General features: G+C 40.9%; 2 protein-coding genes and 1 long non-coding RNA gene across 4 annotated transcripts; 1 reads left to right on the top strand and 2 right to left on the bottom strand.

Annotated features, from left to right (window-relative positions):
* The first annotated feature begins 3,012 nt into the window (after nucleotides 1–3,012).
* LOC133745706 (uncharacterized) lies at nucleotides 3,013–4,997 on the top strand. 2 transcript variants are annotated; one of them, XR_009863744.1, is made up of 4 exons: nucleotides 3,013–3,470; nucleotides 3,621–3,804; nucleotides 4,344–4,407; nucleotides 4,702–4,997. It is a non-coding gene; the product is annotated as an uncharacterized LOC133745706 (long non-coding RNA). The 2 variants fall into 2 exon arrangements; XR_009863745.1 differs by having other exon boundaries at nucleotides 3,015–3,470; nucleotides 4,733–4,997.
* A 4,268-nt stretch (nucleotides 4,998–9,265) lies between these two features.
* Nucleotides 9,266–10,590, bottom strand: LOC133744358 (probable LRR receptor-like serine/threonine-protein kinase At3g47570). Its single transcript, XM_062172480.1, has 3 exons — nucleotides 10,200–10,590; nucleotides 9,336–10,004; nucleotides 9,266–9,273 (listed from the first exon to the last, which is right to left on the bottom strand). The coding sequence occupies exons 1-3, from the start codon at nucleotides 10,588–10,590 to the stop codon at nucleotides 9,266–9,268; spliced, it is 1,068 nt and encodes a 355-aa protein (XP_062028464.1).
* On the bottom strand, nucleotides 10,590–11,603 carry LOC133744357 (probable LRR receptor-like serine/threonine-protein kinase At3g47570). The gene has a single exon (XM_062172479.1). It carries the CDS (start codon nucleotides 11,601–11,603, stop codon nucleotides 10,590–10,592), a length of 1,014 nt encoding a protein of 337 aa, XP_062028463.1.
* Nucleotides 11,604–17,481: the final 5,878 nt, after the last annotated feature.

Below are 17,481 nucleotides of genomic sequence, written 5' to 3'. Positions count from 1 at the left end.
TAACTTACTGTAAAATGACTATTAAGGACAATAATTACACCAAAAAAATACTATACTGATTTTGTCTAGACTTTCCAATTCAATAATATTAGATTGTATTCTTTATTATTTTTCTTATCTATTTTCATTTTCCAATTTCACTACATACTCATTAAAGCATTCATAATATTTAATAAGAACAAGATCATGTGACATAAAAATGTATGATATATATGTTGAATGCATATTGGTAAGGAAAAACAAAATTCATAAGAGACTATATATCCATTATGTTTGCAAAAAAAAAAAAAGAGCTAGCAATTAAAAAAACTAAACAAATATTTAAATAATTAATCGTGAGGTATAGAAAATAGAGAAAATAAAATAAACATTAAGAAAAAATGATTAATTTTTTTTTTGCACAGCTAAAATAGAAACAAAAAATTAAGAAAAAACCACAGAATAGTTCATCTTATTTTCTTGTTGATTAGAAATTAATTTTTATAACTCAATACCTTGTGTTTGATTTTTTTTTTTTATTGAAAAAGAGATTTATGTTGTCTGATTAAGGAATGGATATGTAATTAAGATTTATAGAGTAATGTCTGACGTCCTTCTTTCAAAAAAAAAATATTTATAGAGTAATTAAATCATTGAAGTGACTAAGTTTTTTATTTTAAAGATAATAATTTGTTTGTAAATTATATGAGTGAGGTTATTTAAGGAATTTTAGTGAGATTTAGTGAGTAAATTTAGTATTTAAAAATTTGATAGGAGGTGTAAAAAGTATAGGAGTAAATTTGGAAGTTCCAATAGAAAAACTCGAAATTCAATTTTAACAGAGAGGAATTTATTAACATTTTAGGAAAAAGAAGAGAAAAACCTAGAAACCTAGAAGGCGCCGCACTCCGGCATAGATGTCCTGTCCGACGGCACGCCCAAGCGGCGTCGTCGTTGGACGGGCAAGAGAGGACCTAGTGTCCCGATGTAGGCTCAACCGGAGTGGAAACTGCAAGGTGGTGGAGTCGTTGTCCGGATTGCTTGGAGGCTTGATTAGGGAAGCGTAGCGGTGGTTTACAGGCTGGCGGGCAGGGCAGCTGGCGCTCTATCCTCGATGGAAGCGTGGACAGCCTGGTGCGGTGATGGCGAGGCTCGGATCTACTGGGTTCGGATCTGATCGGAACATTCTGATCTGGTTTGGTTTGGGTGGATCTGATCTAGCAAGGGGATTGATTGGGAGGGGCTGCCTATCTGATGTATGGCTGGAGAGACGGCCTGCATCCAGCCGGCGAAGGGTACGTGGCAGTGGTGGCGCTGCCGGCGGTGGGACGGCGAGAGCAGTGCAGTCGAGATGGAGACTTCGACGCCTGTGCAGTTTGCTACTTGGGCTTGGGCATGATGATGGTTGGACCTGGGCCTGGGCTATTGACCCATATTGCCTTTATTTTCTTATTATGGTTTATTGTTTGTTAAGTTTAGTAATATGTGGCTTTTTGCCGGAAATAAGTCCTTACCTCTATTTGGTAGGGCGACGTGGGCGTTGTCCAGGTATGCACACTCAGTGTGCCTTGTCTAGCCTAGCGAGGCGACGAGCTATTTATTTGATTAAATGGACGCAACCTTCTAGTGGCAGGATGAAATGGAGTGTCGCTGAATTTTTTTCCGTGTGGCAACTTAATGAGAAAGCTGTTTTATTTGTAATGATGCTTCTTTGTCATAGAGTTATCTTTCTGGTATGTCACCGCTATGTCAAAGCAAATAGAGTAGCCACTCGTGCACTCTTTGCTAATTGGTGCTTGTTAGAATACATAGATTTTGTAGGGACTTCTGGTATTATTTCAGGATGTTTGCTCTATGCTTATTGTAATCTGGGGTTCAGGCTCTACGTCCCCCCCTTATATTATGCTATTTCATTAATCAAGGCTTGAGGGCAGCCGCACCAGCCCATTTTCAAAAAAAAAAAAAAAAAAAAAAAAACTCTGAAATGACTAACATTAAAACCTTCAGATATCTGATGTTATGTGACTCAAAGCAATTAACTAATAATCAGCTTAAGACCTAATTGATGTACATCAGACTAGCCAACAGAATGAGTCTGCCACATATAATATCAAAAGCCCAAAAAATGCCAAGAGAGATGATTAGGGTTTGAGACCCAAGGATTTTTATCTCATCTAGATCCACGTTGAGGGATATCACCTCATTTGGATCTGCTTTTCACCTCACCTCATTTGGATCTGCTTTTCACCTCAAGTTGATACGTCTTGAGGAGATTTCACCTCACTTTGATCCGCCTTGAGAGGATTTCACCTCCTTGAAGAGATTAATATCACTCACTAAGATTCACCTTGAGAGAATTTCAACTCACTTGGATCTGTCTTGAGTAGATTTTACCTCACTTGGATCCTCCTTAAGGAGATTTCACCTCACTTGAATCCGCCATGAGGGGATTCACACCTCACTTGTTAAAAAAAAAATTCCTTGTTAATAACAGGAATTAAGTAGTAAATGGACCACCAATTTTTAAGCTCTTCTTGGTCTCCTGCAGGTTTCCCAGGAAGCTTGGGATGCCTCCTGTTAGATCAAGCCTGATCATTAGCTTCAACAATGAGCCAAGCTCATTCAGAATTTTTCCCTTTACTGATATATCGCAGTTAGGACAAGTGATAAACTTGGTGTGGAATGTTGCGAGAGAGGCTGTTGATTTGAAGGTTGATGTACCTAAGAAAGGAGAGGCTTCATGACAGGTGATATAGTGCCATGCAAATCATGGCCTTGTAGATTCAAGGCTACTACTATTTGATGCTTCTGCCTCAAGTAATTCCATGCCAAGTGAAAAGATTCATTTAATGGTTTTGAGAAGCCATGTAGATCGGTGGCTATGGGTTCTTTGAATCTGAGTTAAGCCACACGATCCGTATCATTTGTGAGTTTGCGACACTAACAGGAAAGAAGGAGCTCATAAGAAGGAGAAGTGTGATCACATGAAAGCATCTAAACCAAAATGGACATAAGCAGGGTACATGAAGCTCCATTGTTGGGCTGGGCTCTCACAACTTGGTGATTATACAATGGGTTCTCTAAGTAAATTCTTTGTTTCTGACCTGTTAAGGCTGCGTTTGGGGAGCTCCCCTGCTTATAAGCAATGGAAGATTTGGTGTTTGATAACTTCACCCCCAACCGGCTTCTAGATAAAGCAACGGCTTTTTCTCCCTAAAAGCGGAAGCCAGGGCTGGCCTCCTTTTAGAAGCTGCTTCCACTTCTTCACTGTAGCGGTGTTCCCTGTAGATTAATGATTCTTTCCATAATACCAACTTCTATCCTTCATTCCCTGAGGAAATTACACACAGCCACGCACAGACGCACTCGTCTCTGTCTTCTCCCTCAACTCTCTTGGCATCACCTACAATCTAGATCAGTTTTATGACGACACGAACTGATGTAGCTTAGATCGCCGACCCAGAATCGAAATCCGGGGGTAATCTTTTCTGGTATGAATTTGTTTGTAAGTATTGCGTCTTAAGTGGTTAGAATTTATGGTCTAGATTTTTTTTTTGCCAGTATTGCATTTGTGTGGTTTCTGATTTGTTAACGTTTCTCCATGTTTTGTATGTATTATTTGGAAATTGGATTGTCACAAGAAAACTGCGATTAGGTACGAACATCCGAGGAGATGAAGTAATTGAGATTTCGAAATCTCATTCATCCTTCCACCAATCTGTTATGTATATAGAAGTTCACTCCGAGTCCCAGATTTCTAAGTGAGCTAAATTCCACCAATCTTTTCTCAAGGTATCTGATACTGAAAGCTTCGATCCATATCAGGTATCTTCTTCCTTGCTTTGTATATTTTCATGTAGAAATTTGAACTTCAATATGAAGGTGCAACTTTCGGTTTTCCGTATTGATTACAGGTTCTTGTAGTTTCCAGTTATTGGCATTGTTTCTGATACAATATGTAGTGTAACCAGAATGCTGTAGTTGATATAATCATGTTCAGTAAAATGAGAGTAAACTAAAGCTCGATTGTAATTCGGCTAGCTTTCCAGTTAGAATAACACTTTACTTTTTCGCATAGTGTGTGGTTTTGAGTAATAATTCACATATTGTTAATTGTTCATTTTGTTTTCAAGAATTGTTGAAAGCTTTGATCGGTTTCTTAGATGTTGCTGGCCTTTACTCTGCTTTGACCTAGTTGACCCATAGGAATATATCTCAAAATCATAAATTTCAAGTGCTGGGACTTGGTGAGTAGTAAACTTAATAAAACTTATGAAGAGAGGAAACCATTAGTTACTTCAGTGTCTGGAATAATAATGTTGATTGTGTAGTTTGTACTGATGGTATCTGCTTACTATTGGCAGGGTGGGCTTTTGCTGATTCGGTTCTCTATAGATTGTTCAGTAGATGCAAGTAAAAGGTGTGCAGGTATGGGTTCTTTGATGCATCCCTTGTTGGTCCTTTTCTTGCTATGGTGATCATAATTTGTTGCCAGTGTCCAATAGTACTGCTAGATCTTAGCTTATAATCATTTATAGAAATTGTCTTTGCTCTTGAGATTGGGATATCCACCGCTCTATCCTTTTGTTTATCATTTATACAACTTTTGTTTATCCAGCAAATTGTTTACTTGATTTCCATGGTAGTTCCAATCCAAGTATTGTGTTGTGACTAGTTCATATGTTGGGACTAGTTCAAATTGTTGATCATGTTATACCTCAGGGTGCTGAAAAGTTGTAGATGTTACATGCAGCAGATGAATGCAAAGAAGTTGATGGGTTGCTTTCTGCTTTGGTTCAATTCAACTACCTGATAATGAATTGATGAAGTTGTGACCACAGCTGCCAGTGCTTGTGCCCTTCAAGTTTCAAAATTAGTTGTAGTTATAGTAGCAGTAGCAAGGCTAGTCTATGACTCGATTATAAAATTGAATGTCTGAGAGTGAATTTGAATGATGTAATGATTGAAAGGAAATGATCCATGATCAATTGTACGTAATACAAAATGGAGTTTATAGATCCAAGTTTATCCCGCAAGTACATTGTGAAATTACTATACCAAGTGGTATTGCAGTGTTCCTCGTTAATGTTTCTCAATAGAATTGAGAAACATAATACACTTGACTACATTGTAATCAAGTGGCCCAAAACTATCTAAGCTTCTTGTTATAACAACCCTAATCGCCTAGAGACCTCAATTGGTGTACAATTAGAGAAGCTAACTTACATAGCACTAGACTCTAGAAAGCAAATACTAGGCACAGAACAGGACCGGGAAATCAAGAGTTCCCATTGCCCATACCTTATCTCGAGAATCCTCTGTCGTTACCACTCTAGAGGATTTGCTAGAGGCACGAAAGTGCGTAATTCCCTAACAAACGTAGAGAGTACAAACCTAGGGTTCTAAACTGTTAATGCTCAAAGTCTGGCGGTAGCCAAACCTCCGTTTAACGCGGGTCCGGTGGGCGGACCGCTACTCTGTATACTTGGTGATCCTCGCTGGCTGCCAAATGAAAGACAGGGCGTCAGAGGGAGACCGCGTTGGGCGGTCTTCACTTCTCCGATGCCTAAGTCAGTTGATACATATAGGCAGCACAATAATAAATGAGTAGTTAATGCGTAATAATGAAGAGAGAAGAGAGGACCTTTTATAGGTGAGGAGAGGTCCGATCTTCTCCTTGTTTTCGATGTGGGACTGAAGTGCTTCAGTTCCCAGTTTCAGTAGCTTCTGATGCCGTCTTGGCATAGCGCGTGGCGGCGCGTCAGCGGTGATCCCGGGGTATTCTTGTGCTCAGGCCGTAGCCCGCCTGGCTGCCTATCCGTGGGTCACTCATTTGACGGTAGTTGGTACCTCTGGCGGTACGATGAGCGTGGCTGATTATAGCTAATTATGCTTTGCAAACGTACATGTAGGTACAAGTCCCCCAAGTCCCCAGTCAAGGAGGGCAATCTTGGTTGGGGAGTTGAATAGTGCGCGGTTAACACCTACCGCTGGATTGGATGGTTGGGGGATGGCGGATTGGTCTGCCTGCTCATCGGCGTTTCCCCCGCTACCGCTAGTCATGGTAGTTGTGATGGGATGACCTTTTGTTCAAAGGTTCCCACAGACGGCGCCAATGTTAATGCTCAAAGTCTGGCGGTAGCCAAACCTCCGTTTAACGCGGGTCCGGTGGGCGGACCGCTACTCTGTATACTTGGTGATCCTCGCTGGCTGCCAAATGAAAGACAGGGCGTCAGAGGGAGACCGCGTTGGGCGGTCTTCACTTCTCCGATGCCTAAGTCAGTTGATACATATAGGCAGCACAATAATAAATGAGTAGTTAATGCGTAATAATGAAGAGAGAAGAGAGGACCTTTTATAGGTGAGGAGAGGTCCGATCTTCTCCTTGTTTTCGATGTGGGACTGAAGTGCTTCAGTTCCCAGTTTCAGTAGCTTCTGATGCCGTCTTGGCATAGCGCGTGGCGGCGCGTCAGCGGTGATCCCGGGGTATTCTTGTGCTCAGGCCGTAGCCCGCCTGGCTGCCTATCCGTGGGTCACTCATTTGACGGTAGTTGGTACCTCTGGCGGTACGATGAGCGTGGCTGATTATAGCTAATTATGCTTTGCAAACGTACATGTAGGTACATAAACCAAGGTAAAAAAGAGCCCGAAAACACAGCCCAAGAAGAAGACCCCAGCTCAGGCCCAACCATGAAAGCTTGACCCAAGCCCATCATCCATCTGCAGTCTCCAATGAACGACCGCTGCCACCTGAAAACCAGATCCCGCCACCGCAATCGGCACCAGCCCTCGCCACTGCCACTGACTCCAGCCTCGCCGCCGCACCGCAAGCCCCAGCCTCGCTGCCTCAACCCGGGTCGAAGCCGGACCGAAACCACGTCTAAACCAGTCCAAAGCAGCCCGATTCCGGACGTCACTGCCACCGTCCAACTCCTCCACCACGCTGCCGATCATGGAGATCCCGGAGGTGCCACATCGACCCTCGACCCGCGTTGCCCCGCCGCCCACTGAGCCCAAGATGTCTTCCGGTGCTCGTCGCCAAAACCGTCCAGCGCCGGACTCAAGCCGTAATCCCTCTCCAAGAAGCTGCCGGACCACTAGTTTTCAAATTCCCGTCCGGCAGTCGCGTCGAGCAGGCGAGGCGAGCCAACGCCGCCCAAGCACGCCGCCGGACAAGAAGAAAAGTTGCAACCCTAAACCAAAAGCGATTCCGGGTTTTGTGGAGCACTTTGTTGATATGTTTTCATACCAATAAAATTGAAAGTTAAGAAAAATTTGTAAGGACATAATAATACTCGATCAATAGGATTGAGAAACATAATACACTTGACTACATTGTATTACCAATAAAATTGAAAGTTAAGAAAAATTTGTAAGGACATAATAATACACTAGATTACATTGTATTACCAAACAAATAATCTTTCATGTCTAAGTTGGTCATTCTACAAACATAAAGCACAAGCTAGTTTTGAGTTTTCCAAACACTTTGCCACTGACAACACTTAAAAAAAGTCAGTTTACCAAACACTCGGCTGCTTTGCTTTTCAGCTACTTATTTTCATAAATAAGCATAAGCTAGCTTTTCTTAAAAGCACAGACATACCAAATACACCCTAAATTTAGCTCGAGCACCATAATAGAGTAGAAGGTGAACACAGTCGATCCCACCATATTCTAGTACTGCTGTAAACTAGAACTTGACATTTCAGTGATTATACTAATCGTTTTTTTCTTTCTCACAATGACTCTTCATTTAATGATGCATTATTCAATTTTGCAGAAAATGTGGTGGCTGACTTAATTAGATGAAGGTAAGGTGTTTGAAGACATGTTCTTTACAAGAAGAGGTGCCGGGTTGAGTCGGAAGTGATGATTTTCCACTAACGCCAATGTTAAGAAAGGTACTCCCGGACTTGCTAGTTTCCATTTACACAAAACAAAACAAAATTATAGCTATGAATTGGACTCCTTGGTCTTTTCTGATAATTCTCACAAACTCAATTCGATTACATCACTTATTACACATAATTAAGATACAACATTGCTAGTCTCCATTGGATCTTAGGGGAAGTCTACATGTATAATAAGAAACTCATAACCTAAAGATCAAAATCAAGCACTCACTTATTAATAGCTACAACTTATTTCTTCCACACTTTCAGGCTATCATTCTGCCTTTAGACGTCTTCGTCTATAGTATAGTTCACATAATATTGACACCTCGCTTTCCATGCCATACTCTGTAAGTATTTTTGCACAAAAACATGATTATACAATTATAAAGAAGTAAGGAAGAATAAATAAATAAATAAGAAATGAAAAAGAGCGAGAAAAAAAAATACCGTTTTGTTGCACACAGAATAAAGAAGAAATAACAGCACCTATTGTTCAGCTTCTTCTTGGCCTTTCTTGACAGATGTCAACACTAGTGTAAGCATCTTTTATATGGTGTAGCTTCCTGTGGACCTCCTCCATAGACATTCTATTCCTTGGTGATTCTTCCGAGCATGCAAGTCCAATCTTAAGGGTTGGAAGTATGCATTTCCACACATAAGTGTTCATCTTGCTTAAATTCTCGTTGTCAATGTTTTCTTCAACGACTTCGATTTCATTATTGTAACTACTAATGTAGTTCACTATATTTTGAGATGTTGCAGGTGCTGTCTCTTCTAAAGTGGCCAAAAGACTAGGATCTACAATCTGCATCACTCTTCCTGGTATGGCCATCTGGACAAAGTTATGGAGGTTCAAACCCTCTTTAAACATTTCATCGATAGGTCTTCTTCCTGTGAACATTTGCAACACAAGCACCCCATAACTATATACATCCCCTTGTCTTGATGGCTCAACACCACTCGCATACTCTGTGACTCACAAAACAATCAAGTACATATATTAGTTCTCTTTGTATAATTTGGAACCTAACTTCTATAGTATGAATAGTCTCTCTGTTGATCAGACTCGTATGAAAACTTTTTCATCATCAATGATTATTAATGTATGAATATATTATACAAATGAATTCCATTTTTGGGTTGAGACAGAAAGTGAGATAAACTTTATAATCGGTATCTTTTCTCTCTTTATAAAAAACTTCATTTATGTCATGTATTGATATTACAATCTTTGAGATGACGTATCTTATCTTGCTTGCGAACGTGCACTTGGTCATTTGACTCATTTGTTAGGGCTTAAAATTTAAGTTGGTTGTCATTGCCACTGTGCCACATTGAGCATAAGCTACCATATATGCTCCTATTTCTCTAGTCTTTTGTCCATATTTCTATTTATCTTCAATAAACATGTAGACAAAAATTTAAGAAATTATAACGTACGTAGTGGAAGATTATTACCTGGAGCAGCATAGCCAATGGTTTCCTTTATTCCAACCGTGTTACTTTGATTTTGAGAGGAGTCCGTGGTCGTTGAGATGAGTTTTGCTAACCCAAAATCACCAACACGAGCAACCATGTCATCATCAAGAAGAACATTGCTCGGCTTCATGTCACAGTGAATGACTTGTGGTTCACAATGATCATGAAGGTAACACAACGCAGAAGCCACATCAACAACAATATTCAGTCTTTGAAGAAGGTTCAAACTCCTTGATTGGTTTTCTCTGTGTAGCCACTCCTCTAAACTTCCATTTGACATATTCTCAAAAACTAGAGCTTTGAAGTCATTACCATTGTAATCTGTGCTAGAGCAACATGTTAAGATCTTCACAAGGTTCCTGTGCCGGATATTTCTCAGTGCATTGCATTCTGCCACAAAACTCTTGGAAGCTCCTTTCTCTTGAAGGTTGAGGACCTTTATGGCAACAACATTGTTTTCTTCTTGATCAATAATCCCTTTGTATACAGAGCCAAAACCACCTGATCCAATTTGATTGCTCAGAGAGAATCCGCCAGTAGCTTGATGAAGTGTCTGGTATGAAACCTTTGGAAGGAATTTGATTGATGACACTGTAGATAGCGGTTTATTCTTTTGAGTTTTTCTCCTCCAATAAAGAGATATGATCACTGCAAATAGAAGAGAGCATCCAACGACTAAAGAAATTGTGAACTTTAGTTTGAAGCCGTGCAACTTTCTCTGCTTTGGGACTTTGACGGGGCATGCTGGTAGCTGCAATTCCGAAACACCACCACAAAGTTTGGTATTTCCATTCAATGATATTGCACTTGTGTTTCAAAAAACTCCTCCTTTCGGTGCCTCACCCTCCAGATTATTGGACGAAAGGTTCAAATAATTCAAGAATGGAAGCCTCTGTAGGTCTTTTGGAATATATCCTGACAAATTGTTTCGTGAAAGATCTAGATACTGAAGACCTCTCAAAGCAGCCAAAGAAGAAGGTATGATTCCTTGAAAGTGGTTCCCTTGTAGGTAAAGAAATTCAAGGATCAGACAGCCTCCAATAATTTCTGGAATTCCTCCGGTCAAATTATTATTAGAGATGTCCAATATCTTGATATTCTTCAGCTTACCCACTTCCGCAGGCAGAATGCCAGTTAGCGAGTTTTGTGATAAGTTGAGCAAGAGAGAGAAGGAGGACAGACCAATGACCTGTGATGGTATATCTCCACTAAGCTTATTGTGTGATATATCCATCACCTGCAGATTTTGCAGTTACCAATATTTGGAGGAATGCTTCCTTCTAATTCATTTGCTGATAAGTAGAGTTCAAACAATTGGGTGAGGTTTCCTAGGGAAGATGGGATCCGTCCAGATAATCTATTGGAATTTAAATATAATTTTTGCAGCTTTTGTAACTTCCCCAAAGAAGCTGGAATGATACCAGTGAACAAGTTTTCTTCCAGGGTCAGGAGTATTAAATTGTTCAGATTTCCTAATGTTTTAGGAATCATTTCCGTTATTTGATTGCCCCCAAGGTAGAGTCGAGTTAGTTGGGTTGAGAAATTGGCTATAGAGTTCGGCAAAACACCTCCAAAACTGTTATTACTCAAAGAAACCATCTCCAGATTGCTGCAATTTGTCAAGAATGATATAAATCCCAAATCATTTGATGAATTAGTTCCTAGATTATTTGACTCGAAGTTGAGCAGCTGGAGATTAGGAAAATTTCCAAAACTTGCGGGAAGTTGGCCAACAAAATTATTAGACCCAAAATTAAGCTTTTGAAGCTGAGAAGCATTGGAAAGTGAAGCTGGGATTTGTCCAGAGAATTCATTTCCGCTGAGGGACATTATTTGGAGATTAGGCATGTTTAGGCCTATACCAGGCGAAATACTACCCTTAAACTTATTATACGAATTTGAGAAGGCGTTCATAGATGATATGTTAAAAAGAGAGGGAGGGATCATACCAGAGAGATTATTGTCACTAATTGCAAAAAATGATAAGCTTCTCGATTGGCCTAACAGCTCTGGAATGTTACCCACCAAATTGTTGGATGCCAAGGCAAGTACAGTGAGTGATGAAAGATTCCCCAAGGAAGGTGGGATGGGTCCTGTCATATTGTTTTTCTGTAGATTGAGAAATGCAAGCTTCCTCAATGACCCAATCTCTGAAGAAATTTTGCCAGTAAGGCGGTTTTCTCCAATACTTAAGATGCTCAGTTCCGCACACAAGGTCAGGTTGACTGGAATTCCCCCCTCCAACATGTTGTAACTGAGATTGAGATGTCGGAGTCGGAATAAATGTTCAACTTGTTGTGGAATCTTGTCAGAAAAGCTGTTGTTTCGAAGGTTGATAAACCTAAGAAAGGAGAGGTTGCCAATGTATGGTGATATGGTTCCATGCAAATCATAGCCTTGTAGGTTTAAGGCTGTTACTCTTTGATGTCGTCTGCCACAAGTAATTCTAGGCCATTTTGCCTTGTAGGTTTAAGGCTGTTACTCTTTGATGTCGTCTGCCACAAGTAATTCTAGGCCATTTTGTAAGATCAAATATGGACATAACACATATCATCATAAAGTAATTGATGATTAGCTTAATATCAATCCTAGTTTAACATGGATACAAACAGTGAATCAATACTAGTGACTTAATGAAGTAGTGTATCAATTCATTAAGGATAGTAATCCATTACTTAGTCTACAAGAAAGGCTACAAGTTGTGATACATTAGGAATCTAACCGTGAAACCTGAACCGACAAGGAATGCTTTAATGGGAAGCTTCTTGAGGTTTAAGTCTCATATATATACAGATGAATTGGTCCCTGATTACTACCAAGACTATTGCATAAGTTCTGTCCATTGAGAAGCAAGTTGGTAAGTAACAGAAGACCACATTCAGTGATCGTGTTTAGCAGCTGCATAAGATGGAATCCATGCCAGTGATTGCTGAAGGTAAGCCTTAATCCTTTTATGATTGTTGTGCATATGTTGTGAGCATGTAATTATGGTTTTACAATTGGTATCAGAGCATAGGCTCACAAATATGAAAAATCGTTTTAGGGTTTTGCAAAATGAACATAAATTTTTTTAAGGGTTTTTTGCTTTACGGGTCAAGTAACTGATCAGGTTACTGACCGAGTCACTGGTCATGTAACTGATCAGGTACCTGACCAAGTAAGTAACTGACCAAGTAACTGGTCAGGTACCTGATCAAGGTAAGTTACTTAAGTCGACTGCTGCATCTGGTTAATTATAAAATTCACGCTTCCGCTATGATTTTTTTTTTAGCAGCAAATTGGGGAAAAAGCAAAAACAGGTTTTTTCTGTGAAAATTGTTTCGATTCATAGCATGATAATTAAGTTTTGATTGTGCTCAAGAACCCTAGAAGCATTCCCGGCGTGCGTTAGGTTAGAGTAGATGGTGACCGGATGAAATTTACAATTTCTTGATTGTTCTGTGGATTCTTGGAATCGAAACAATTGTCTGTGCTTCAATGTGTATGTGTGAATTGATATGCATGTTCAATTGATTGATGATATGGTATTGTATATGTGATTGTGTAAAATTGTATGAAGAACAGAAATCTCCCAAATTTTGTTTACACTTTGTTAAAGTTGACAGATACAAGAGCTTAATTTTCTTACAAGGATGAATCTGGATAGAATGTAAAGTAAAAGAGCTCATATGTTTTGTGGTTTTCTGTTGGCATAAGTGATTATGATGCACAAAGCATCCTTCATTGATGTTGGCAGAAAACATTGATCAGGTACGTGTAACTGGTCAAGTAACTGACCAAGTAACTGTACCTAATCGAGTAACAAAACTGAAATTGTGTTTTGTGTTTTAAAACTATGCTTCAGTTTTATCTTCCAAAGAAGTGGTTAAGTATGGTTTTAGAATACAAAACAGCAGTATGCATGCTTGATGAAAATAAATATGGATACTTAGAAATTTTTCTTCTGTCTAAAGATGTGGATAAATTTCTTTGGATAACTTGTTTTCATTGAACATGGCATATTGATAAAGAACTCCAGTATATTAAGTTTCTGCTCAAAAGTGATGCTTAATATTGTTTTTTGTTATGAACTGACATGAATGCAAGTATGGTTTGTTTAGGTTTTCTGTATGTTCTTGTTTTGATTGCTTAAAGCCAAATAAAACACAGAAAACTTAAAGTTATTTTCTTTACAAAATTGAGAACTCACATGAATTTTGTTTTGCTCCTTAGGTAACTCTTACATGAACTTGAACAGTGTCTTGATGTTAACTGGAACCAACTATAGATCTTGGCTAGACTCTGTGAAAAATTATATGGGAATGCATGAGAACATAGACTACTGCTTTACTGAGGATAAGCCTGAAGAGTTAAATGAAAAGAGCACCAAGAAAGATACTGACCTTTACAAGAAGTGGCATAGATCCAATAGAATGGCTAAGAACCTCATCAGAACATCTATGTCTAAGACTGTCAGGGGAAGTATAGAAGAGCCTGAGCTAGCATCAGATTTTCTGGAACTCATAGGTGCTAAGTTTAAAGAAAGTGGAAAAGCAGAAGCAGCTAGACTAACCAAAGAGTTTCATGATTTGAAGTACATGGGTTCAGGGGGAGTTAGAGAGCATATTATGAAGATGATCAATATAAATGGCAGACTCAGGGAACTCTTAATGGGGGTTAGGGATGAGCAAGTAGTGCATTATGCACTACATTCCTTGCCTAACAGTTTTAGTCATCTTAGGACCAGTTACAACTCTCAAAAGGGAAACTGGACTCTAGATGAACTTATATCCATCTGTGTGGATGAGGAATCTAGGATCAAGGAAGAAAAGGAACCTGCTACAACCATTAACCTCATTGAGAAGCCTAAAAGGAAAAAGCCCCAGAATAAGCTCAAGCCTACCAAAGCCATAACTAAGAGTTCAACAGCTGCAGTGGCCAAGGAAAACAGGCCATTCAGGTTCAAGTGCTACTTTTGCAAAAGAGTAGGACACATGAAAAAGGACTGCACTGGCTATAAGAATTGGTTAGCCAAAAAGGGTAAGATTTTTTCTAATACAGTTTTTTCCTTAGAAATTATTCTTATAAATGTTGAACCACAGTCTTGGTGGATAGATTCAGGCTCACCTATTCATATTACTAATTCTTTGCAGGGATTCATAAGGAGGAGAATCCCAAAAAGTGATGAAGTGAACCTGTGTGTAGGCAATGGCATGAGAGTGGCAGTCAAGACTATTGGAACCTTAAAGCTCGATTTAGGATTAGGAAAATTATTAGTTCTGGACAATGTTTTTTATGTACCTTCCATGAGAAGGAATTTGGTTTCAGTTTCTCTTTTAGTAAAATCTGGTTGTAGACTTGTTATGGATAGTAATGGAATTCTTATTTCTAAAAATTCTGTTCAAATTGGTTCTGGTGTTATTATGAATGATTATTTACAGTTAAATTGTTCAATGGCTCAACAAGAAATTTTACTTGTTGAAAATAACACCAACAGTACTAGCACTTTAACAGGTGTTAAAAGAACCAAACTAACTGAAAAGTCTGCATTTTTATGGCATAGAAGACTCGGCCATGTTTCAAAAGAGAGACTGAAAATTTTGGTGAAAAACAACATCCTAAATGAACTTGATTTTTCTGATCTAACAGACTGTGTTGAATGCTTTAAGGGAAAAATAACTAATACTAGAAAGAAGACTGCATATAGAAGCCAAAATTTATTAGAACTCATACACACTGATATATGTGGACCATTTAGGCATCAAACTATCTGTGGGAATGTGTATTTTATCACATTCATTGATGATTTTTCTAGATACAGTTATGTTTATTATCTACTTTCAGAAAAGGCACAAGCATTGAAAGCTTTTCAAATCTTTAAGTCTGAGGTAGAAAATCAACTAGAAAAGAAAATCAAAACAGTAAGATCAGATAGAGGGGGTGAGTTCTATGGCAAGTACACTGAATCCGGCCAACAAAAGGGTCTATTTGCCTTGTTTTTGCAAGACAATGGAATTAAAGCTCAATATACAACACCCTATAACCCACAACAGAATGGTGTTGCAGAGAGAAAGAATAGGACTCTTTTGAACATGGTTAGATGTATGATGTGTACAACAGGTTTGCCTAAATTTCTGTGGGGTGAGGCTTTAAAAACTGCAAATTATATTTGCAACAGAACACCTAGCAAAGCCATAGAAAATACTGCTTTTGAGCTTTGGTGTGGCAGAAAACCTAGTCTTCATCACTGCCATGTTTGGGGATGTCATGCAGAAGCTAGGATTTATAATCTGTACCTACATGTACGTTTGCAAAGCATAATTAGCTATAATCAGCCACCCTCATCGTACCGCCAGAGGTACCAACTGCCGCCAAAGGAGTGACCCACGGATAGGCAGCCAGGCGGGCCACGGCCTGAGCACAAGAGTTCCCCGGGATCACCGCTGACGCGCCGCCACGCACTCTGCCAAGACGGCATCAGAAGCTGCTGAAACTGGGAACTGAAGCATATCAGTCCCACATCGAAAACAAAGAGAAGATCAGACCTCTCCTCACCTATAAAAGGTCCTCTCTTCTCTCTTCATTATTACGCATTAACTACTCATTTATTATTGTGCTGCCTATATAGCAACTGACTTAGGCATCGGAGAAGTGAAGACCGCCCAACGCGGTCTCCCTCTGACGCCCTGTCTTTCATTTGGCAGCCAGCAAGAATCACCAAGTATACCGAGTAGCGGTCCGCCCGCCGGACCCGCGTTAAACGGAGGTTTGGCTACCGCCAGACTTTGAGCATTAACATTGGCGCCGTCTGTGGGAACCCCTGAACAAGAGGTCATCCCATCACAACTACCATGACTAGCGGTAGCGGGGGAAACGCTGAGGAGCAGGCAGACCAGTCCGCCATCCCCCAACCATCCAATCCAGCGGTAGGTGTTAACCGCGCACTATTCAACACCCCAACTAACCCCGGCGGTGAGACGAATCCAAGCAACAGCCGCCCGCCAGGCCAGGACCTCGCCGCCATGTACGAGCTGGCACTGGCAGACCTTCACAAGGCAAACAGAGAGCGTGAAGAGGAGCGCAGAGAGAAGACCGAAGCACAAAAGCAGGTGGCTACGCTGATGTCGCGTTTTGATGACCTGAAAAGGACGTTGGAAAGAACCGCCAACCCGGCACAGAGCGGGCATTCGCATAGCACAAGGCGTAGTCATCCCAACGCTGGTGCATTGGGACCAGAACCAGTCGTACAGATGCAGGTCCCGTTGGACCCCCCTGAACTACTAGGGATGGGACCACCGCCCATTCCCCAACTCATGTTGGAACAGGAGGCAGAGTCGGTACCGCGCACCAACCGCTCGGAAATTAGGGCAAGAACTGAGGGCGATCCGCCTGCGCCAAGGCGTAGGCAAGCCCAGCGGAGTACATACGCCGGAACCGCCGGCGACGCAACAGCCCAAATTCTGGAGAGGATGCAGCAGTTGGAACAAAGGCTGGTCCGGGCGGAGTCGGGCACCACGCCGCCAACTCAAAGTCCACTTTTCACGTCCAGACCAGGGCCCTTCACCGCTGCAATTCTACAAGCTATCAGGCCTGCGTACGCAAAAACTCCAAAGATGTCGCATTACAGCGGTACAACCGACCCCTTCGTCCACATGGACACCTTCAAGAAGGTCACCAACAACAAGGGATTTGACGACCCCACTCTGTGCCACTTGTTCAGCGAGACACTAGACGGAGAGGCAATGAATTGGTTCTTCGAATGTCCGCCAGGGTCCATTGACTCATTCAACGCGCTGTCACATACCTTCCTCTCCCGGTTCATCTTATTGTCCGCCGGACATCATAACACGAGTCAGCTGTTCAGCGTCAAGCAGGGAGAGAACGAATCACTAAAGGCATTCGTTACAAGGTGGCGAGCGGCAGCATCTCAGTGCCGCGATCTGGACAAATCGATGGCATCGGCGGCCTTCAAGCAAGGACTCCTCAAGGGGCCGTTCCTCTATCACCTCAACTACAATCATCCAAATGCGGCATATGACCATATCATGAGTGAGGCGGTCATTCACGCCCAGGCGGAATTCATTACATATGGAGAAGTCCCACCACCACCGGCAACGCCAGCAAAGGCAACACAGCCCACCTCCAG

The sequence above is a fragment of the Rosa rugosa genome, chromosome 4, assembly GCF_958449725.1.
Source record: "Rosa rugosa chromosome 4, drRosRugo1.1, whole genome shotgun sequence".
Classification (NCBI taxonomy): domain Eukaryota; kingdom Viridiplantae; phylum Streptophyta; class Magnoliopsida; order Rosales; family Rosaceae; genus Rosa; species Rosa rugosa.
The sequence above is the reverse complement of the archived record's forward strand: the minus strand, read 5'-3'. Positions and strand labels throughout refer to the sequence as shown.

Excerpts from the sequence above, each read along its gene's own strand:
- LOC133744358 (XM_062172480.1), bottom strand. The coding sequence starts at position 10,590 with ATGGATATATCACACAATAAGCTTAGTGGAGATATACCATCACAGGTC. Across the intron at positions 10,005-10,199 it reads TTCGTCCAATAATCTGGAGG|TGATCATATCTCTTTATTGG; the intron begins GTGAGGCACCGA and ends TTCTATTTGCAG.
- LOC133744357 (XM_062172479.1), bottom strand. The coding sequence starts at position 11,603 with ATGTTGGAGGGGGGAATTCCAGTCAACCTGACCTTGTGTGCGGAACTG.